This window comes from Taurulus bubalis (genome assembly GCF_910589615.1).
Source record: "Taurulus bubalis genome assembly, chromosome: 9".
Lineage (NCBI taxonomy): Eukaryota > Metazoa > Chordata > Actinopteri > Perciformes > Cottidae > Taurulus > Taurulus bubalis.
Window position 1 is genome coordinate 21,818,464 of NC_136597.1, and position 23,013 is coordinate 21,841,476.

General features: G+C 41.7%; 1 protein-coding gene across 1 annotated transcript in view; it reads left to right on the forward strand.

The window, feature by feature from the left end:
• Nucleotides 1-1,525: 1,525 nt before the first annotated feature.
• ankrd26 (ankyrin repeat domain containing 26) overlaps nucleotides 1,526-23,013 on the forward strand; it is a gene marked incomplete at its 5' end in the record, with an annotated part of 24,086 nt that continues 2,598 nt past the window's right edge. Inside the window, 38 exons of the mRNA XM_079223382.1 lie at nucleotides 1,526-1,725; nucleotides 2,398-2,512; nucleotides 2,656-2,829; nucleotides 3,313-3,419; nucleotides 3,500-3,637; nucleotides 3,786-3,946; nucleotides 4,349-4,385; nucleotides 4,466-4,535; nucleotides 4,610-4,661; nucleotides 4,757-4,953; nucleotides 5,739-5,843; nucleotides 6,705-7,235; nucleotides 8,422-8,521; nucleotides 8,771-8,875; nucleotides 9,331-9,395; nucleotides 9,481-9,550; nucleotides 9,661-9,705; nucleotides 10,187-10,453; nucleotides 10,589-10,690; nucleotides 10,779-10,852; nucleotides 11,627-12,580; nucleotides 13,766-13,875; nucleotides 14,278-14,504; nucleotides 15,084-15,278; nucleotides 15,468-15,681; nucleotides 15,820-16,003; nucleotides 16,273-16,419; nucleotides 16,732-17,194; nucleotides 17,819-18,324; nucleotides 18,469-18,621; nucleotides 18,808-18,983; nucleotides 19,197-19,290; nucleotides 19,479-19,523; nucleotides 19,928-20,005; nucleotides 20,947-21,081; nucleotides 21,212-21,324; nucleotides 21,969-22,116; nucleotides 22,207-22,497. Coding sequence (XP_079079508.1) covers nucleotides 1,526-1,725; nucleotides 2,398-2,512; nucleotides 2,656-2,829; nucleotides 3,313-3,419; nucleotides 3,500-3,637; nucleotides 3,786-3,946; nucleotides 4,349-4,385; nucleotides 4,466-4,535; nucleotides 4,610-4,661; nucleotides 4,757-4,953; nucleotides 5,739-5,843; nucleotides 6,705-7,235; nucleotides 8,422-8,521; nucleotides 8,771-8,875; nucleotides 9,331-9,395; nucleotides 9,481-9,550; nucleotides 9,661-9,705; nucleotides 10,187-10,453; nucleotides 10,589-10,690; nucleotides 10,779-10,852; nucleotides 11,627-12,580; nucleotides 13,766-13,875; nucleotides 14,278-14,504; nucleotides 15,084-15,278; nucleotides 15,468-15,681; nucleotides 15,820-16,003; nucleotides 16,273-16,419; nucleotides 16,732-17,194; nucleotides 17,819-18,324; nucleotides 18,469-18,621; nucleotides 18,808-18,983; nucleotides 19,197-19,290; nucleotides 19,479-19,523; nucleotides 19,928-20,005; nucleotides 20,947-21,081; nucleotides 21,212-21,324; nucleotides 21,969-22,116; nucleotides 22,207-22,497 — 6,948 coding nt within the window. The remainder of the gene's footprint in view (nucleotides 1,726-2,397; nucleotides 2,513-2,655; nucleotides 2,830-3,312; nucleotides 3,420-3,499; nucleotides 3,638-3,785; nucleotides 3,947-4,348; nucleotides 4,386-4,465; nucleotides 4,536-4,609; nucleotides 4,662-4,756; nucleotides 4,954-5,738; nucleotides 5,844-6,704; nucleotides 7,236-8,421; nucleotides 8,522-8,770; nucleotides 8,876-9,330; nucleotides 9,396-9,480; nucleotides 9,551-9,660; nucleotides 9,706-10,186; nucleotides 10,454-10,588; nucleotides 10,691-10,778; nucleotides 10,853-11,626; nucleotides 12,581-13,765; nucleotides 13,876-14,277; nucleotides 14,505-15,083; nucleotides 15,279-15,467; nucleotides 15,682-15,819; nucleotides 16,004-16,272; nucleotides 16,420-16,731; nucleotides 17,195-17,818; nucleotides 18,325-18,468; nucleotides 18,622-18,807; nucleotides 18,984-19,196; nucleotides 19,291-19,478; nucleotides 19,524-19,927; nucleotides 20,006-20,946; nucleotides 21,082-21,211; nucleotides 21,325-21,968; nucleotides 22,117-22,206; nucleotides 22,498-23,013) is intronic.

Here is a 23,013-nt window from a genome sequence, read left to right on the forward strand (position 1 = left end):
TTCCACTAAATGTCAAAATAAATAAAAACTCCAATCATCCACTAGTTTTCTTCTGTGTTCTCTTTTTGTATTCATATTCTAAATGGCTTATTGGGTTGACCAAGATAAATGTATGGGACTAGAACTAGGGCCTTTTGAAACTGTAAGGTCCAAAAACATTTTAATTTCAAGACAAATGTCACCATCAAGTGGTCAACTTTTGCCATTACATAACAAGCCTTCTTCGTTTAACCCTCCGTGACTTGTAAACCCACCTTCTTCATGCACCGAAGCCGCCTATTGGTCAGCAAAACGACTCATCATTTCTGATTGGATCCTTGAAACACAGCAACCAGCATGCCTTTCGTTAGTTTTAGCCATCTCGAGCTTTAGCGCTCTGATAAAAAGTGACTCCGACAATCAACAGGTTGGTGTTTAAGTTAATATACTGTAAGTTAAATTGCATTAATTAATGAATCACGTGCTTGCGTTGATTATTATTAAAGGCCCACGCGCTACCTTAGTATTTGTCTCTCGTTCTGAGTGACCAGTTCTGATTTATAGAGTTCGCTAATTAGCATTGAGTTAGCAGGGTTACGTTTGTTTCCACAAGGTTAGCATTAGCCAACCACTCATGTGTGCTGGACGAACGGCACAAGTGTCTCGCGTGAAAAAGAGCCGTACGGCACCCCGCTGTGCTCGTGTCTGCTACAAATCCGGTTTAAATGTGGCGGCTGTCGTAAAGTGACGACGTGGGAGGCGCAGCTCGGAGCCAACTGAAGCTAGGTTGCTAGGCAACAAATAATCCAGATATTAATTAAGCGTAGTTTTTACACTGACTATAAAACTTAAGCTTTTTAATGTTATATGATGAAAGAAAAACGAAGCGGCGTGTATTGCGTACGTTAATAGATATTATAAAAACTGCGTTTACAGAATTTAACGTCAACGGGATTAGATAACCGGTACGGTCAGTTACCATGGTAACAAGCCACAATATATAACGCTAACGCTCACCGCCCGCATGTAAACAACTGTAGCTTTAGCTACTCGTACATGTTCGGCTCGGTGCATCAAAATCAACGTATGAAGCGCTAACATGCTTTGGTGCTCAATAACGCAGACGACGTCCTGGCGTAAGGTGCTGGTCAAGAACATGAAGGTACGCGTTGCTAAGGTAACGTTAGCCTTTTTTACGTTGCTGAATCGCTGCCGTTAGCATGACAGCTGTGTTTCTACCGTCCCGTTGAAGTAATTAGATACTAAGCATTATGCTTATTATCTTCCCTGCATTTGTGGTAGATCTCTGTGCGTTTAACCTAGGTTATCTCACTTCATGTTGCCATTTTTTGTGGTGACATTACTTAGTTGAAGCTGTATCTCCTCTGAAGAAACATTGCAGTGTTCTCAGCATGGTTTTACAGGCTTCTAATCCGCTTTGCACGTCTTAATTCTAGGGATGGGAGAGGCGCCTGTGGTGATCCTCCAACACCTGATGAGTGTCAGGTCGTGACAGTGCAAAAGCAATGGTGTTCTCTCCGATACAATGAAGAAGATATTCAGCTTCACCAAGAGGAAGAAACACTCGTCCGGTACTCCCGACAATGGGAGTGTGCTTTCTGTTGGCTATGAACTCAAAGAAAAGGACCTCGGGAAGGTTCACAAGGCTGCCTCAGTGGGTGATTTGGCAAAGCTCAAGCAACTTGTTAAAAAGAATGATATCAATCAACTTGACAAGGAGAACCGGTAAGTGGGATTAAAGCACTTGTTCTCACATCCTTGACAGTGTCTGACCTGATCTGTCTATATCTCCCTTAACACATTATTTTGAAACCTTTCACACCCCACTGTTTTATCACTGTGTATGCTATCTTTCCACAATTAACCCTTGAATAATAGCTGTAGGATATAGTTACAGGATTGTATTGTTTAACACAAAAAAAGGCCCTCTCGTGACTGCAGCCATGCAGATGGACCTCTATCTTGGGCTTTTGACATGAAGCACTGAAGCACTAATGATAATGTAGCGGCTTTAGGGTATATTGTTGAGTATAGTATTGCATATTTTCTATATAGTTGAGCTGGGTTGTGGTAGAACAATGTTTAGTATTTTTACTTTTAACAGCAAACTGACAACTGTTTTAAACACCAAGTAAAATGTACTTGACACCTCATTGTTTCTTTTCTACTTATGTTTCAAGGTAGGATCTAATTACCATTCACAATTAGTGTGTGTCGGAAGTAACTGAGTAGTGTACGTATAGAGGCAAATTACTGAATAGAAACAATAAGTTCACTGTATTCAAGAACAAGTAAAGTAAGACCTAGGATAAAAATACTTCTAAGGATCAATTGTAGTGTTTTTTTTATTAAGAATAAGAATGCTTGCATTTGAAAAACTCTCCTCTCCTGTTACAGAACTGCACTTCATATTGCCTGCGCCAGTGGACATGTTGAGGTGGTGCAATTCCTTGTCGAGAGCAAAGCTAAGCTTAACCTATGCGACAATCAAAATAGATCTGCCTTAATGAAGGTAATCCTGGATGATGAGACTCCTCCACAGAGTGATTCTTCATTTCATTTAAAATATAATTGTGATGAGTTGACTACTTTCCTTACATATTGTTTAAAGCTTTGTTCAGTCCTCTGCAATCACGTCATTCTCCTCTATATCAGGCAGTGCAGTGCCAGCATGAGCGCTGCGTGAGCATCCTGCTGGGGAATCATGCCGAGCCTAACCTCGTGGACATCAATGGCAATACAGCCCTGCATTTGGCAGCGAACATCCCATCCATTTCCACTACTGTCCTGCTGCTGCAGCACGAGGCTGACATCAATGCACAAAATAAGGTGATTCTGTCCACCACCAGTATAATTTCTTAGCCTGAGGCTGAACTTCAGTCTATACAGATGTAGTGCCATGTTAATAGATGTGTTTGCATTGTGATAGATACAGCGAAGACACTAGACAATAGTTGGCATACTTGTGTCTTCTTTTTAAAAAAAGGAGGGAAAAAAAGGTATTAACACATATGCCATCATAGCTCCTAATAACAGTATTTATTGCAACAACCAAATGTGGCCAATAGGGGGAGTAGGAGGAGGACCTCTTAGTGTGTGAAGGTTTTCAAGTCAGTATGTTTGCTGTGAGAAAGATGTATTGTGCTTATGCGTTGTCTGGATGCATCTTATGAAGTCAGTGACATGTGTCTGTGGGTTTCAGTAAAAATCTTGGAAATAAAGACCAATATTAAATCAAAACTGTTTTTGTCACCTATGATATTTGAGGACACCTGTCCAATGAATACGGTTGTTGACTGATTTAATTTTCAGGATGGATTCACACCTTTGACTGTGTCAGTGCGTGAGGACCAAATCGAGATGGCTGAGTTTCTCCTCAAGGAGGGTGCTGGTGTAAATGTTATAGACCAAGCCAAAAGGTCAGTAATAAACAAGGACACATCTGTGATTCATGTCCAATAATTTGAATGTTGCTGAATTAATTGTTTTTTACCTGCAGGTCCCCATTAATGCATGCTGCCTGTAATGGACAAATTGGCATGTTGCGGCTGCTCTTGCGGTTTGATGCCGATATCACACTAAAGGATACCAACGGATGGTCAGCTGATGACTACGCAGTGATGAATGGGCATCATCCGTAAGCTGTGCTTCTTTTCTTTATACAGATGTTCCTACAGTTGTATGTCTTTGGTGATTTATGCATTTATGGTGTTTTTTACGGTATAATTCTTCCTCTCTTACTTGTTCAGACTCATGGCATTGTCCCTTTCTTGACTCTCGTGTAGTTGTTCCCTCCTGATCATTGAGCACAGCACTCAGAGGAATGATGGGCCTTCCCTCTCCAATCAAGATCCGAGCAAAAAGAAGAAAAAAACACTGTTGGGCAGTCCTTCCCAAGACGTTGAAGCAGGCTTTTCTTTGGGAGGACCAGCCACTGACAAAGATGGTAGGGATATAGGTTTTGAGTGGATTAAAGTGGTGGGAGGATATTATTATGTCTACTCATTATTGACTGTGATTATTTTATTTATTCCTCATGCATTACCTCTTGACTGGATAGAGCATGGAACAAATGAAGCAGGGGGAGGTATTACTTTGCTTAGATGTGCTTTGTGAGCAAAATCAGTCAAAGGCTGAATTGATAATTAACCTACTCCTCTCTTCAGGAAATGCACCTCTTTATGCTGCTTAGATTGTAGCGCTTTGTGCATTGTACTTTTTCTGCTTCTTAAGATTTAGATGCTCTCAAGAACTCACTATTTGAAAGTTTTGATATTAAAATATGACTTTTACCTTTCTAAAATTGATTCAAGTGAGGCTGAAAATAAGCTTTGCCGCTTTGTTGCAGATTTTGAAGACAATTCTCAGTCGGAGTCACTAAGTCGGTGAGTATAATTTTCTTGTGATGTGTAACTCACAATTACAATTGGCTACCCGGCTCAACACATTCCTTCTTCCTCCTCAGCGTTTCAAAAAGTGCTGCAGAAGAATGGCCTTCATCAGAAAATGAGGATGAATCTGTTTTAATCCAAAAGGTTGGTGCTACTTTTTTGCAACTGTGTTTTTCCTCAATTTGGCTCTGACATTCATCTCATATGCTGTCTTTCAGAAACCACAGAAGGTAAACCTAAGGAAAATGATTGCATCTAAAAGAGGAGAAGGTACTGAGACATTTTGTTTTTCCCTTATTCACTTGTTTGTGTCCCTCCAGTTTGTGGTTTCTAGAAGTGATCTTTTATCCCTGCCTGCCCTGTAGCTACCACACTGTCTGACAGATCTTCGAGCGGTACAGAATCTGAGCCAGAGAGTGAGAATAGAGTCCAGAGAATTCCATCCCTCCCGAAGGCTTTACCATCAAGCAAAGCTCTGCAGCACCCAGTAGATCCCTCTCCCAGTTCCTTCCTTTCCAAAGCACACCAGACGACCTCTACCCCTCTTCCAAGCTACAGAAAGGTAAAATACTTGTGTTGAAGTTTTGCCACTTTCATTTCTATGACACCTTTCTCTCCTTCTATTTTTCTCCCAAATGCCTTTAACAAGCAGACGAGCAGGAGAAAGGCAAACACATGGAGCAGCCTTCAAGTAGTAAAGCGAAGTCAGACTCTCAAGAGGGAAGCCCAGAAGCAGAGGACTCTGAGGAGGAAGTTGGAGAAGAGGACTCTGAGGAAGAAGAAGAAGAGGAGGAAGATGATGACGATGAAGACGAAGAGGAGGAAGATGACGAAGAGGAGGAGGATGACGAAGAAGAAGAAGAAGAAGAAGAAGAGGAGGACGATGATGATGATGAGGAAAGTGAAGAGGAGGATGGGGACGAGGATGAAGAAGAAAACGAATGTGATGAAGAAGACGATGACAAATGTGTTGCATCTGTCGAGGCCAACACTAATGAATTTAAAGATTTACAAAAACCTTCTGTTACCGGCGCCCTTAAGATTATTGACGGTGCTGATGCTCAAAACACAGCTGGAACTGAAACTAGTCCTGGTACTGTGGGTGAGAGTGTAGATGCCAAGAAGAATGACACTGTCTGCCCAGCTGGAACAGCAAGTTATGCAATGCCAGCAACATTAGATGTAGAGCAGGATTGCGTCGTGTCAGCCATTAGGGTAGAATCAAAGTTTTCTGATGAAGATGACAGCCATGGAAAGGAATGCGCATGGTCAACGGACCTGGGTTCAGCAGGAGGCCCCACAACATCCAGACATCACACGCAAACTTGTTCCCCAACTGCGGTTAAGGAGGAAGAGTTTGAAACGGAGATGGAAATTGATGCTGACGACTCCAAGGGCAAGGGCAGTGCTGATGAAGATGATCATCAAACAGGGGGACTTGGTCGCAGCACAGTACTAGCTAATCGGAGAAATGTGCCTGAGGATGAAGTTGAAAATACAGAAGGCTCCTCTGATGCTGGATCAAAGAAAGAAGCTTTCAAAGAGGACAGACGCAGATCCTCATGGGGCTCCTCATTAGAGGGCAGCGACACAGACCTACCCAAGGAAGAAGAGGGAAACGGGGAGACGCTTGATCAGAAAAGTGATGTTCGATCATCACATTTAAAACCAGAAGCAGCAACACTGCACTCAAAATGCTCATTACCTCAACCAAACAAAGACCACCTGGATAGCTCATGGGATTCTTCATCCCCAGTGGCACCATCACCACCTCAGCCAGTGAGAGATAAACCTTTGCCCTCTTTGGGATTATGCTCAACAAGCACTCCTCAGTCCAAAAACAGAGCAGCCAAAGCAACAGTAGATGAATCCGAGTGGGATTCTTCTATTGAAGATAATGACCAGAACGATAATGGCTCCTTCCCTAAAGGTGATGTGCAGTCACCAGTTTCTAAAACAAATATGGTTTCCGCAAACCAGACCGGAGAGCAGCAGCGTTCTGATGGCCCCTGGGAAGCAGAAGATAAAGAAAGTGTTGTGAACGAGTCGAATGATCCCTCCCCTGCAGTGTCACCAGGAGCTGAGGATGGAAAAACAACCAGAGGCCAAACACAAGATAACAGTGACGTTGAATCAGTTGGACGGTCATCACAAATGGGGGGGAAATTTGAGAATGAGAAAGGCGATGATAGTAGTTGGGATGACAAAGATGAAAGTGATGAGTCAGAGAAGCAAAAAATCACAGGGAGAAAAGAAGATAAAGTTGCATCCTGCGGTAACGTCTTGAAAACATCTCTTTCCTCCCCAACTAAGTCAAAGCCCACAAGTGAGATAGACAGGAAGTCAGAGGGAGATGAAGACAATGAAAAGGTTCCTCAATCTATAATTGATGGAGCGGATGAGTATCCAGAGGGTGACAGGCTGGAGGAGGAAATGCTGGTGGGTGATCAGAAAGACAATCCCAGCACAGATGATGAGAGAAGTGAGGACTCTGACAGCCTGGACCAAAAGCTGCAGTACGATTTCGCCAGCGCCACAGTCAAGGGGTCTGACAATGACGAGGAGCACAAAGCTAGATTAACTGCATACGTTCCTTTAGAAAACGGAAGCTCTGTCGTTTCCCGGCCAAGAGCGTCATCAGAGGACCTCGATGAAGAACCAATAAGGGAAACCAAAGACGCCGTCACTGCTGGTCAGCTCCATGATTCGGACGGGAGCACATCCTCCGGTGAAGCGTTACCTCAGACTGACATTGATGACGTTGATCTCGACTCTCCTGATGAGGCAGAGAGCTTAGCCATGAGAAGTCAAGAGCTCAGAAACAGTGACGAGCCTGTCGTTCAGGTAAAACAGGAATGCAACAGGTAGTCTTTAGATGTCGTGTAGCAGTTTGTGAAATGTAATTTGGCCTCTTCAAGCCCTCTGCCAATGCCTCACACGCATTTGTTTTCATAAGCGTGTTCCCAGTTTGCTTCTCTCTTTCATTAGAGACGCCTCTCATGGAGGCATAGGATCGTAGAGGTAGGTTTTAAAAGTACAGGGTTATGAGTACATTGCCTTTCTTCTTTTTTTTTACACAGAAAAAAGATTCCACTGGGGATGAGGATGTTAATGTCCAAAAGGAGGATGGAGACGATGAAGAGGAAGAAGACGTCTCAGATGAAAATGATGAAGCTGAAGAGAGCAGAGGTTCCCTTAACGCCACTTCACCTGTTCCTGAGGCAGAAGTATCTAAAGATAAGAACAGAGGTACAGAGCAAAATCCTTTATAATAGCTGTTCTGAACATGCGATGAGCAACTGAATTTGCACTAAAGGTCGTATTAGCACACATTAATATTAACATTAATATTATATGTCAAAACTAAACCCATTTAGTGCATTTAAATGCAATATTACACTCTGGGTTTTATAGAAAACATTTTCTGAAATACAAAAGATAAAAATGAGTGCTACTCCTATTACTCACAGGTACTATAATTTGTAATGATTGAACTGTGACAATGTGTTTGATTTCAAAATTGTTATTGATTATATTGGACAAAGCACAGTCAATTTTTTTATTTTTTTTATTTGAGTTTCTCAAGGGATTATTTCAGCCCTACTGACAACAATGGTCCTTTATTTTGTTTGATTTAACAACAGTCTAAAAAGTTGGTATATTTTCCTTTGAATGAAGACATTTTAGCTCAATGGAGAAATTATACCATATCATTATTACCATCTATCAGAACTTTTAATTTGAGTCACTATATTATTGTAAATATGGTCATACAGTGAGGATACATCAATCATTGATTTTGAATTGTAGCACCTTTCAGTTATATCATCGTAACGAATCTACACCTGTTGAAATAGATTTCCGGTCCGAGCTGGGTCTAGAAAAGGGAGAGGAAGAGGAAGAGGAGGAAGAGGAGGAGGAGGAGGAAGATTACTGGAACTCTGAGGTACGGTAAAGACACATTTTGTAATATCTTGTAGGATCTGATGTTTGACACACACATTCTCACAGGGAGATTTTTCTCTTTCAGCCCAGCTCTGAAAACTCTGATATGCCACGTGCAGAGAAACAAAGCCTACACACTCAGGATCAAGAACAGATGTCCACTGCTGAGCAGCAGGTTAAAGGAAGTAGGTCTATTTCATTTACTATTTGTTTTAGTTTTCAAAGAAATCAAACCATTCCAGGCACCATTTCATGCTGCAGAAACAGTGTGATCTTATTTAATCATAATCATTAAAAAAACTGTGCTTTTTGTGTGCATGAATTATATTTGTCTGTGAGCAATTGTTGAAGTCTAAATATGGTGAAGAATGTGCACTATAATTTCCATCAATTGAAAAATATCCTTTCCAACAATATGTTAATTTCTTTTGTAGACGTGTCTTATATTCCCTCTTTTTTAAGAGGGGTAGGAGACAATAGGATGGCAGTTCTAGAGCCCTGGAGGAGTGTAGGCAGGCCAAGAAGCAGCCAGGGAGAGGGTATGAATGTCTTTCACATGTCTGAGGAACAGCATGCTAACCATACCAGAAGCCTGCCCATCACCTCATGATCACCACAAGAGAATGCATGCAGAATACACTACTCCTTACTGCTTGAACCCCTTTTTTTATTTTTACCAAATTAAAAAACAACAACCTCTTAGCTTGCTTGGTTTCAGCTGATTTGTGGCTCAAATTATATGAATGCACCACACATCCGCATTCTTGGCTGATGCAGAATTTGTGTCAAACCAGGAATTTAAAAGCTCGTCTGATGCCGTCCCAAGTATCTTTATGCTAATTAACCATGAGCTCATTTGCATGGGAATGCTTTGCGCAATGTTCTGACGGACCCACCCGGCTGCATTAGAATGTTTTGTTTTTTTCCCGGTTAATTTTTCACAGAAGAAATTCCTTCGGTGTCTAACATGACAGACATGTCTCGTCTCTTGCAGTTGAGATCAATAATGATGATAATGGAGGTGCCGATGTCGAGAAAGAGGATTCTATACAGAAAGCGGTAGGTTCAACAACTAAATGCTGTAGACGGTAAAAGAAACTGATCTGTTGGAATCAAATAGCAACGTTTTTCTTTTTTTTACCAGACTGAGAAAACAAAATGGGAACCTCTCCGTGTTCCGAGCAAACTTGAAGGAGATAGCGAACGAAAGCCAGGTAAATGGTGTCACCTGGAGCATTGTGGGTCCTGTTGATCTAAAAATGTAAGAATTTATTTTCAGAAGAGCTGTTTGTATTGAACATGGTGCTTTGTTTTACTTTGACAGACTTAATGGAACAGTTTGGTCTCGGTGACGTTGATGATCTTGAAGGTAAGATGAAATAATGATCTCTCGATTTAAACGGAAGAAAACAAAAGTGGTTTATATAATCACAAGGCAGTTGTTCATCTAATGCCACTGTCCCTGCTGGTAAATTGCCTCATACCCAATGTCAAGGTTATGAAATTGAAACTTTCACTCAAATAATTAGGACCGACTGTCTTTTCTTAAGCTTTTGTATAAAATTGTCTATCTTCATGCAACACTGGCGTAATTACTCTTTGTATTTCTTTGTCATCAAACTTTTTGAAGCTAAAAAAGCAGGTCAGTAAACATGAACTAGCGGATTAGACCAGATGAACTGTTTATTCCGGTTGCTGTACCTCGTTGTGCAATAGCTTTACAGCCTTCCCCTGATCTTTTTCATTGAGTGGTGTTGCCGTTTTCCCAATGTTAACTGACCTCCTACCTTCAGCAACATCAATGCCATGTTTTGTTCATTGACCTATAACTCCTTATGTTAATGACACAGATCCATCCGACTGGGACTCAGCCAGCACAGCCAGTAGGAGAACCCTGCCTGGCCGCAGGATGCCGTCCCCTGGACTTGAGGAGTTACCAGAATGCTCCCATCCATTTGTTAAAGAGCAGGATGAAGACATCGCTCCAGCAGCACCCCCGACACCTCAGAGGAGCATCAACTCCAACAAGACGCTGCCCAGCACACCCCTTCAGCCCGTGCCCCAACCCCAGCCTCGACCAAGGAAGATGGTGCCCCAGAAGCCCGAGAGTGAAGAAGGTAAGGGACATCGTATTATTATAATCATTTTTTTTCTCCAAACCTTTTCTCAAGATAATGATTTGACAGCATTTATATGGGATTAATTATGTCCCTGTCTGTTTTTTCTTTCTTTTTATTCTTGCTCTCATTCAGAATCAGATTGGGAGCCAGACAATGTTGTGTCCTCTTGCAATACAGCCAAAATTGACAATCAGTTGCAAAATATAGCTGAGCTTCAGACCGTGGTCACACCAGGTAAGTCTCACTGGAGTTTTTAAGTATGCCTACAGATATTTGTGTGTACATGCAATGTGCTCTGGGTAAAGACTCTCTGTCTCCTTAGGGTCCCCTGAGCTCTCACCGATGGCTAAAGACAGTGCAAGTAAAAGAGTAGAGTCTGACGAGCAGCAGCAAAAGGTGAGAAATACTCTGAATATACCATCCCAACCACAATCCTTATTTTTTTTTTTATTCCTGGCATTTTTGTCCAGACACAACCCTATTCATGCTTTCCCAGTCACACCATCAAGTCATATCTAATGGTAAAGATGTGCATATTTAAAAGTAGGGTGATATTAAAAACAACCTATCCAAATATAATCAAATGATCTACTTTGCGACATTGCTCATCAAGGTTTTTTATGATCCTCAAAAGTCTGTGTTTAACCTTTTGATTCATGTCTAGTGAAACACATGAAAATGCAGTGTTTTGGAACCTCTAGGTGAGATCGAAGACTCACACTTTTTGTAGATTTGCCTATTTGTAAGTAACTAGGTTGATCCTTCAAATATTGAAAGAAAAAATGTGTAAAACATTTAAATTCTTCACGCATGACAACCACATCTGTTGTTCTGGCGTTTGTCAACTTGTTTAAAAAAAAGAAAATTCTCTACTGTGCCAGAAATCAGATGTTCTGTTTGAAAGTGGAACAAATAAGTGCCAAACAAGTTGTTACGTATCCCAAATAACATTCTTGTTCATATAGTCTTTTCTATAATTAGAATGTAGTTTGCTAACATCATAAGAAGGATCTGAGACTGTGATGTTCAAATGCCTCCATATTTATTTTATTAATGTGTTACTTTGTATGTCAATTAGTTGTGTATGTTAGTATTAAGTCCAAACTTGTTTTTTTTGCATTTTTGTCTTCTCTGTTTTGTGTTTTTCCTTGTCCACCCATGCCATCAAAGGAGATAGATGATGCAATAGATACGTGTGAGTTAGATCTGAATAACCCATGTCCATCTGGCCGTGTGAGCTCTGACGGTAGAGAAAAGGAAGCAGACTTTAGAGATCAACGGCGTCCCGAAGAAAGCAATGAAGCGGGTGACAACGTTCCATGGGAGAATCGCTACGAGAAGCTCTGGGTAGAGGTGGAGAAAAGGGAGGTCAAATCCACCTTCAAGAATGTTGCTGGGGAATTGAAAGAGAAGTTCGGAGAACTGCTCAAATCAAGACACTCTGCTGAAGACGTGGCAGAAGAAGAACAGGCCACGGCTGAATCTACTTCTGCAGAAGAAGAGTCAAGTGATGAGGAAGAAGGGGAAGAAGTCATTGTGCGCCCCATGGCCAGAGCGAGGAGCACCGTCCTGCTCACCATACCTGAGCAGAGGGAATCCGGACTGGAAGACTCTGCGACGGAGTCAACCGACAACTCCTTGTGCCAGGACGGGGTGCAGGTCCGCCAGCCCCCAGCTAGTGAGAGCAGCAAGTGTCGAGAGCCAGATCTGCTCACTGACGATGTTCTAGAGGAGCGCAGGTCTCCTTCGCCTCAACGCGCCGCAGCACGGGCAGACAGTCGCTTAGATCCTGTTACCACCGCTTGTTCTGACGATCAATGCATCCCCGTGTCTGATATTGACCGGAGCACATTCCTAAAAGAGGAGGCTGATCGTGGGCCCTTCCAGAAGCCACATCTGGACCTAATCTGGAGTGACAGCGCTGCTAATCTCGATGAAGCTGAGAGGAACAATGGCAGTTCAGAAGTGGATTCTAAAGGAGGCGCCAAGTCTCGTTCAGCGTCTATCCCAGGTGTTTCTGATGAAGGGCTGGAAGAGGACATGGAAAGATTTAAACTTGAGGTAGGGGCCATGAAGTATGCCTTCCTGGATTTGGAGAAAGAAAAGGCCCAACTCCAGAACGAGGTAGAGGATGGCCGCCCCTCCGATAGTCCCTTCTTGATCGCCTCACTTTCTCTTCATTTCCTCCATGCACTTCATTTCATTTCTTTTAATCAGTTGTGCCAAGGGCTTCAACTAGCCATGCCTCATAACCCTCACCTTATTTCTTTCTGTTGGTGTTGCTCATTGTCCATGTCTTTTATTTGTTTTCTTTAGGTTTGATTTCCAAGTAGAAGAGTTCATCTCGCATGTTCTCCTGACATTTTTGTGTTTTTTTAACTAGCATGTAGAGTTTAAGTACCGTTTGTGGAAGGTCATTTCCGCTGCACTCAAGTAACCTTTGGTACTGATTTGCAGTGATGATGGTTGTTTGGCATTCGTGAGTGTACTCCAAAACTAAACGTTCACTCTTATGTGTGCTTTAGTAGTGACTTGTCCTTCATCATGCATGGACCTCGCATGTATCTTTATGTTGAATAAGTTCTGTTGTATGAAGTCTCTCTTTCTAGGTTATGTGGTGTGACGATTGTACAAATATATAAGCCTTCTTCTCCCTAAAAAGAAGTGCTTTTGTAATAATATGGCAATTAGCATTTTACATACAAATTATCATTTTGTGGGTGAAGTATTCCTTAGATTAGTCTTCATACACACATGGGATGAATACATTTACTTTTTTTGGGCCAGCCTTTTGTTGAGTGTTTTGTTGTTTTTGTCAAAAGAAACCATAGAAGTAAATATACTTTGTGTACTTTGTCATTGCAACACAGTTTGGCATTTAAATTCACAGAGAGAACAACAACTAGTTGTGACAGTGACATGTGGATTTAAATAGCCACAGTATAAATGGCTAGAGGTAGTACTTTAGGAGATAGTAATACTGTAGTGTTCAGCTCAAGTAGAATTAGTAAAGAACCGTACCAGTTCTCGAATGTTTACCATGAATATCAGATTTTCCGAAACTGATGAGATTTTTCTCAGTCCAGTTTTGCCACATCCTTGTAATTCACTTGAATTATGATGTCAAATAGAGTAACCACACTAAGGTGTTAGGTCTCCAAAGGGAGGGGTGACACTAAATTATGTACGACAAAGTGTACAAGTCCCTGCTTCCAAATGCATCTTAAAAGGCTGGCACCAACCTGTTTCATTAAAGGAATAATCTCCTCCTAAATCCAGTTATCAAATATTTACCCTTGTTCTTTTCAGGTTGACAAGGAGACGACAAAGACCGCATTGGAGGCGCAAACATCCATAACTTCCTGTGATACTGGTGGAATGGCTTTGGAAAAAGAAGGTACTGAGAAACCTGAGACAAGGTTAGGATCCCTGTCAAGTCGAGCTGGAGCAACGCACCAGGAACAGCAGTCAACCAAGAGGTATGCATTGTTTTTACTTTGTGCATTTCTAGGCCCTGACAGTTCTCATTACAGATTTTACCTGTTGCTTTTACAATTTCAGAACAACACAACCACAATCTAGAAATCAGATATTATTATTATTGTGTGTGTGTGTGTGTGTGTGTGTGTGTTTCTCTAAATTATTTTTATAAGGGACTTTTGCTCCATTTATTTTTCACAACACTTGTTCAACAAAATGAAACTGACTCTCAACTTTGTTTTATTGATTCAATTGAATGAGCGTGTCTTCAGCAATACCTCCAAGGGCCCAAAGTGTAGATCTCACAACGTGTTGACTATCAGGTGTATTGCTCTCCATAGCATCAACGGGGCACCAGTGCTATTGCATCTCCCACCCCAGCAGACCGACAATAGCAACACACAGGAGGGACAAGCTGTAGAGGAGACCTTACAGCTGGAGCTGGTCAGAGGGGCCCGGCGCAGCAGAGCCCCTCAGACCAACAGTCATGTCAATGGAGATCCTCTGTCGGTGTTTGATGATAGCACTTTAAGTGAATTGTCCGACGATGAAGGAAGGTATATATGCAGTATGCTTTTTTTGTATCAATTTCACCTCTCCGTCACTAACTCGTAAGGCGTGTGCAGACTGAATGCAGAGTCAATTAGACCGGCAGCACGACTTAACAAAGCTAATCTACAAAGCTAGTAGATGTGAACAGTCACAGATTCGCTCTCGGGAGAAAGATCTGTTTAAATAAAAGAAGAAAAAAAAGAATGTGTTTCCAAAACTTCACTTAAAGAACATAGTATAAAGGAAAGAGAAAAAAATAGAGGTAGAGCTTTGCATTCAGTCCAAACAAACCGTTACAATGTTGGTGGTGGGTGATCAGAAGGATGCAAATCTTCTTAATTTTAAGGATTTTCTACCCACATAGTTGCATGACTAACCACTGATATTCCAAAAAAAGCAATAGTATACTGCATTATACCATTATACTTCCAACAACTCTCCAATACAGCTCTCTTATCTTGAAAGATGCATGTCAGTTTCCCAAATAACCCCTTTTTCTCTGCTCTGCATTTATTGGGCTCAGGTTTCCAACCAGTGGAAGACATAAAAACGAGGTAAAACACCAAATCTGTTCATAACTGGATGAAAATGTGAGTACGGGATAAGAAACTGAATAATATAAACACCCCGTTTGGTTCCATAATTCAGAACCCTGAGGAAGTGGGGATGGCAGAAGATTTTGATGAACTTACTCAGTCGTCCGACACAGCCACAGATGACATCGACTCTCCCACTTCAGGCTATCGACACGCATCCCTCCTCATTCAGAAGCTGGACTCAGCCACTTTTGGTACTGATTCAGCCCATTCAAATGCTAGTTTATCGAATAATACGTAATTCTTTTCTGCCTTTTTTTAATTCTTTTACTTAATCAGGTTGTTAATCTTATTAGCAAAATACATGCAGATAATTCGACTTTTAAAGCAAGGTCTGGTATATGCTCCTTTAGTGCTAAGACTTGTCATATTATACCTCACAGACTCGAGAAGCATGGTGAAGCTGCAGAACATTTTCCACGAATATGAGCGCTGCATCCAAAAGGCGAGGAGTCGCCACGGGTACCTGGCAGACAAGGTGAGCCAGCTGGAAATGGAGAGGGCTGAGTTGAAGAGCTGTCTGGAGGAAGTTAAAGATGTGAAATCTGCCTTGGAGCGCAACCAGCTGGAGCTGCAGACTGAAGTCACAAACCTCAAGTGAGAACAACTTCCTTTTTCTTGAACGCTAGAGTACATTGTAGCCATTTCTTGACATGGTCTTGCTCTCTCTTCTCAAGTTCATGTGCATCATACTGCATCTTATGTGATTGCCTAATTGTCTGAAACTTGGTATAGATTTCAGCTGAAACAGGAGCAGGAGAATCGCCGAAACGCCACCATGATGTACGACACAACCAGAGATAAGCTGAGGAGGATGGAGGAGCAGCATCAGTTAGAGGTACAGGAGAGACAGAAGGTGGAGCTCTGCCTCAGGAATCTGGAGCTGGAGATGAGAACACTGGTCAACAACATGAAACAGGTACACCCTTTTTAAACTTAATGTGTTGTTCCGTCCAACGTGTGTTTTCACTATATTGATGTGGCTAAAGTTGTGTTTTGATATTAAGGTAGCATAGCTTTATTGTTTAGATCATTTCAAACACAGTAATGTATTTTGTACAAAAAGGAATTCTCATTATTTTGTATCTATGACGATGTGATGAGATGCTGTAGATCATTTGATCAGTCTCTAGCTAGTCCAGTTGTTGTTTGGTGGGTTATTTAAAGCATCATATTTCCACCACCCAGCTTGAAGAGGACCACAGTGAGACCCAGAGACTGCTGGCTCAGGAGCGCAGTGCCCGGACTCTGCAGGAGAATCTGCTCAGCAACCATCTTCGGAAGCAGCAGGAGATAGAGGTCGACAACAAGAGAAACATAAGCAAAAGCAATGAGGTAATCCTCACGTAGTGGTATCCATTGTTTTAGTTTGGCTTCTGGTTGAGAGGATATTCTAAAAAAATTTCATCTATTGATATTCTGTTACTTTATACTGTAAGTGGCTGTAAATGAAAGCCATTTGGTGCCTGTAAGGTTTTGAAAATGTTATGAGTTGTTAAGTAAGAGTGCTACAGTTTGATGCTGCTAATAGAAGATTAGTATTTATAACATTTTGGGAATAAATCATACATTTTTTAATTAAATCAGTAAAGAAAACCTGCAGACTCGAGGTAATCCGAACATAATGTTTTTTTGTCCTGTTCACAGGCCTTGTCTCAGCTCACTGAAGCCAGTGACCGGGAGCGGGAGTTGCTGCAGCAGAGTACTACCTTCCAGGAGCAGCTGACCATCCTGAGAACTGACCTCGAGCGATCGCATGCCAACAGCAGTCTTAAAGAGAGCCACCTTTTGGATAAGAACGAGGTTCTCAAGGAACAGCTAGAAGATGTTCGGCGAGACCTCAAACTCAACAGTGAAGCCCTGACTCAAACTGTATTCAACCTTAACAACCAGTTGACCACAATGAAGTCTGAGTTAACTATGGCAACGTCCCGTCTGGAAAATGAGCGGCAGACCCGCAAAACACTGGATGCAGAAGTGGAGTCCTTTCGTATCCGCCTGGCTGGAGCCGTAAAGGAGGCAGAACACTGCATGGCCGCTCACGCAGACACAGAGAAAGCTCTGCTCCGGGAGAAAGAGGAACACCAGCGTCTTAAAGACAGACTCACAGGTCAGTAGTTGTAGGAATGGATGGACAGCTCCAAGCTCACCCATGCCCAACCAGGCCAAGTGTTTTGTGTTTTGTTTCAGGAACATTCCACGCTTAGAATGAATGAATATATACTTTATTAATCCCCAAGGAGAAATTTGGTGTCGAGTAGCAGCAATTTACAGACAGAAAATAAGATATCAAAACATCAGGGATGAAAGATATATACAATAATAATACTAATAAAAAATTAAATTTAATTAGCTGGCATGAAAGAAAAGAAAAAAGAACAGAGTATTAATTTAGGAATTAAACTTAAACTTAAACAGTAGAAGTGCAAAAGTGCAAGTATGTGTATATTAAGTGTGTGAGGTATAAATAAACAAACATTAGGAGAGTGCAAAAATCCAGGTTACGTGAAAGTTATTTGACAATCTTAAGTTAACATTATGTGTCATTCATTAATTTATGCATATCTGTTTAAGGGGAGATGGAGTGAAAAGTGCTTGACTGTAGCATATATTAATCAATTTGGTTTCAATTTAATTGAATAAGCAGCTGTTGTTATGCGCATCTTTTTGTCTTGCTATCTTTTTCGCCTAACTGGGAGCTTGTTTGTAACTCCTACGGTTTTTATTTCTACAGGTGATGCAGCCAGTCAACGCGAGGCAGTCAACGGCCTGTCCCAGAAGCTGGCCAAGGCGGAGACTCGTGCAAACAGCATGGAGAATGAAGTTCATCGCGCCACACTGCAGCTGACAGAGAAAAGCCTACTGCTGGAGGTCCAACAGCGGGAGAAGGACCAGGCGGCTGTACGCATCAAGGAGCTAGAATCGACCCTTCAGGTCGAGAGGGAGCAGATCAGCCGCGTCGGAGCACGCCAGGAAGCCGCACAGGAGCGGCTAGCCCAAACCCAGAGTGAGGGCATGCTACTGCGGCAACAGCTAGAGGAGGCCCAAAACAAAGCCGTTGCAAAAGAACGTGCTGTGACAGACGCCCAAGAGCGCTTCAGTGACATTCTGTCCAAGCTGCGCTCTGACAGCGAAGAGCGAGTACAACTAGTGGAGGAGAGAAATAAGGAGCTCGCCACTAAAGCTGCTGATCTCCGAGATCAGATCTACAAATTAGAGGAAGAGAAGAACGAAAGAGAGGTAAGATAAGCACTCTGCAGTGTAAGAGGATCACCTAACCTCCTCTCCCAGACCCATTTTAGCCTTTCTTCCACATGCCAGTTCATGATCTCCCTTTTTTAATCTAATCAAACCCTGCTTTCTTTGAAATCTGTCTGAGGACAGACTAGTCTGAGGCAGCTGCAGCAAGAGCTAGCTGACTCACTCAAGAAGCTGTCCATGAGTGAGGCTACTCTGGAGGTCAACACACGCTATCGCAATGACCTGGAGGATGAGAAGGCTCGGCTCTTTAAAGACTTGGACAGGCTCAGAGGAAAGGTAACGGCGGGAAACAGTGACACCTTGTGGCAGCATATTTTCACCACATCAACCATTCCAGCTGTGTAAATGATTATGAAACCAACTATTTTAGCTTTACTGAAATGATATGTTTCATTATTATTTTTAAGTTAAGTCCCCTGTAAGCAATGCTGATGAGGTGGATGATTTGTCTCTTCCATGTAGCTGGAGGAAAGCGAAGACCAGTATGTGCAAGCTGAGAAACGTATCCACAGTCTCAAGAGCATTCTGGATGAAAAGGAAAAGGAACTCGCCTCTGCTTCTCAGAAACACCAGGGGGCGCTGTCTGCCTCAACAGCTTCTGGGACCACCATCAAACAGCTGGAAGAAGCTGTGCAACAGTATGTACCAACACATTCTGTACACACGCACTTTGATCAAGTTATTTTATTAGCTACCACATATAGAAAAACATCATGTCAGATAAAATGTGAAAACTCCATAACACAGGAATGATTATATATTATATCATGATTTATATATGTATTGTCAGCCATAAGTCAAGATAATACGTTTCGGTATACAGTGCATGAGTATTTGTGATGTCATACAAGGCTCGAGATAGAGAACGCCCGGCTGGAAGCTGCTGCAAAGCAACAGTCCAACAAAATTGAAGCGCTTCAGAAAGGGGCTCAGGAATCTGCCATGGTGAGTACTGTAACCTAATACAATTTTACACACACACACACACACACACACACACACACACACACACACACACTCTTTGACACAGGTTTTTTGTGGCAATGTATATTTTTTGGGGATTAAAGAAAAGTATTGTGATACTTAAAGAAATCTCTCAAATAGCTGACTTTATGTTGTGAAGTAATTTAAAGGTATTCAATCTTTTCCAGCTATCTGACTGTGCACCTGGAGGAGGGGTTGGTATTGTGGACATAGGATGTAGTTTCTCTGTGTGGGGTTACCTCTGTTTTTCTTCTTTGTTTTACTATATAAATCACCAGAATTCAAAATGAAATGCATTTGGGCATTGTGGGCTTTTTGCACAAGCTGCTGGATCATAAATCAAACATGCGGAGGAAGTAAAAGCTTTGTGTCAGTTTGGGGTTTTTCTTGTTGACGTCAAAACCTTTCCCCCCCTTTTAGCCTGGTCTTGGTATTTGGGATCTTTCACTCGTTTTTGTCTCAAGCTGCATGATGCATGTTACTTCTTTTAGTCTAAAGTGTCCTCTCAACTATTCAAAATGATTCACAAAAGAAAATCGAAACACAAACAAAAACACCTTCTCTGAGTTATGTTTAAAGACTTTTCTTATTTCTGTAGGTCAGAGGTCATTTGGAGGACTTGGTTACAAACCTCCAAAGCAGTAAGATGAATTTGGAAGACCAACTCACTCATGAGGTTGGTGGCATATTTTGTTTTCTCACCGAGAAAATCCTCAGCTTAGCTTCTATTTCTTACTTTCATCTGCTTTTCTAGTCTGCAATTCACCTTTGACCAGTTTGAGCAGGGAGGTCCTACATATTAGAGTAGCCAGCTGGGGAATGTTATGTTATCAAATTGACAGCAGCAGATATTCCATTCTCATAATCTAACTTTTTTATCGCATTAAGATAATTAGAATACCACAAAATGTTAAGTTTACACATACAACAGAAAGGTAGCCCTATTGGAGGAAATGCCAGCATTGGACAAACTGTTTTGATTGTGACTGTAAAACTTTTGAAGCTAAAAGGGCCTTGTGATACATCGATCTAGATTGACTCAATGATTTATAATGATCAATGCACAGTTAAAAATCACAACATATCATCTTTAGGATAGGCCTTTATTTTGAAATTCCCATGGAACGTCTTCGTCACCATTTCTGTCCAGGCGCACCTTCTTCCTACAGAGCCAAGAAACTATATCGTCAAATCATATTCTAGTTGATTTTAGTCGTTGATATTCATGTAACTAATTGTGTAATATGGGTTTATGACACAACGATCGAAAGCCCATGAATAGAATAGAATCAAAATCACATCGCTGCAGACTTCGCTATACCAGCAAACATTTTCTCATTGTCCAAAGAATCAATATGATGTTGCATCATGGCAAAACTTGTGATTTACACCCCAAATCCTTTCTGGAAAATAAGAACCAAGTAAAAGTTTTAGTCTTTTCAAACTTTTACTGATACATTCTCATGAAAACATAGAACAGGTTAAACTAATGAGAACGGTGAGATGAACAGTTGGCTGTCTGAAATGTGATCATCGTAACAAGCTGACGGGACGTCTTTTTTATCTGTATATGTGTGATGCTTAAATGTCTCTCCTCTGTGTTTCTCTCTCTCTCAGGTCCAGAAGCAAAGCGTGCTGTCTCACACAGCCCACGACTCTCAGGCCTTGTGGGAGGAGGAGCTGAAGAGCCGCTCTCAGTTAGGACTGCGCCTGGCAAAGCTTGAAAAGGAGAAGGGAGACCTGAGCACCCAGGTGATCATAGCGAGGTGTTCATATGCAGGCTAATGTCAATGTATAGGTTGTATTGATTAGGCATCGCTCCTGATAATATAATGCTATGGTTTGGGTCTCAAGAGTTCTTGGCCTGTTGCCTGTGTTGCAGATGGAAATAGAAAAGAAGAAAGCCAAAAAAATATCGGAGCAGAAGAAGGCTGTGGACACCCGGCTGGATCAGGAGATGAATAGAAACACAGAGCTCCAAAAAGAAATGTACAGGTGACTCCTAGCCTCCTCCTCGCACCCTCCTCACCCGCGGCAGCAACCCTTCCTCCTATTTAGACACAACTAAGATCCAGTAGCGCGCAGTCTTTTCCGGCTTATGTGGCTGTAGTGAACCCATGTGTGTATGTGGTGTTGTTTCACTTCACTCCTGTCATTGCATAGTAAGTCCCTACAGTTTGTTTGTCTGGTGTTTTTGTGTGCAAATTAATTGTGAATGGTTTCTTATTCTTTTATGTACTTTATTCTGAGAATATTTTGTGTATGTGTTGTTTTTATGGGTTTTGAATCTGAATTTGTCACAGTTATTATGAATGAGTTACATGTCGTCAAAACTGGTTGCAACTTTGTTCACTAGGTGAATGATGAAACTTTTTGGAATTTAACTCTCAGTTGCAAAAGATTGCAAAAAAGTCTGTTAGATATTCACTTTTTTATTTATGTATTTGTTTACTTACATTACATTTCATTTAGCTGACGTTTTTATCCAAAGTGGCTTACAAGAACAACAAGAATCAAGAAAGTACAATTTCTTCACAAAACTTAAACTACAAAGTGCCTGTAAGGGGTACTAAGGTGCTACTTTCTTTATTCAAGGTATAGTTGAAAAAGTACTTATAGTATTTGTGTATATGTTTTAGGATGCGTACTTTATTGAAGACCGCTAAGAAGAAGTTGCGGAATCAGGACACAAGTGGAGCTGAATGTGGCTCTCCTATGACTAGTCTCCGGATGGACCAAGGCAGACACGGCCAGGACGAGGGTTCCTTTGGACGAATGAAAGAAAAGGTTTGTGTGTGTGCTAAAGCACTATGGTTTTGGTACGAATCCCCAAATAATACACAGCTACTAGCGGTAATCTCTCTCTCATGTTACCAGGTGGACGATCTGCAGGTGCAGCTGGAGAAGGAAGGGTCCCGCCGCGGCCAGCTGGAGATGGTGAACAGCGACCTTAAGGATCAGCTGGCCTCCATGAAGAGCTTGAGCTGCAGTAGTGGCCAACTGGAGAGGAGTAAGAGGCAGCTGGAGGAGGAAGTACTGGACCTGAGACGCCGAATGGAGGCTTCTCAGATGGAGCAGAGCCACGTGGAGCAGTACCGCCGGGACGCGGAGGAGCGGGCCCGTTACGAGATCAAACAGAAACTGGAGCAGGTCAACATGTTCCTGCAGGTAAAAGCTCTGTCGGGTGTACTTTGTTGATTTAATGTAAGGCAAGGCAAGTGTATTTGTATAGAACATTTCAACAACAAGGCGATTCAAAGTACTTCACATAAAAGCATCAAAACATAATGCAGAAGAAAATAAGATTTAAAAACAATTAAGAACATTAATTAAAACATAAAAAATCAGTCAAAAGGCAACAACAAAATTGAATAAAAGTTGCAGTGCAGTTTAAGAAATAAAATGCAGAAGTGAGATGCATAAATTGATTGATATCCTTGAATCTGGTTCAATTAAAGGCAACAGCAAACCGAAAAGTCTTCAATCTGGATTTAAAGGAGCTGATGTAAACAAATATTACACAGCCTGTTTTTGGGCAACCTTCCACAGAGTATGGCGCAGAAATGTAAAAGAAACTTAAGGAAATTATAAAACAGACTAATAAATGATTTCCTGAATAAATGAGTTTTGGATGAATCAGTATTTATGTACATGGCTGCTTTGGTCGCTCTCCACGTGTCTTTT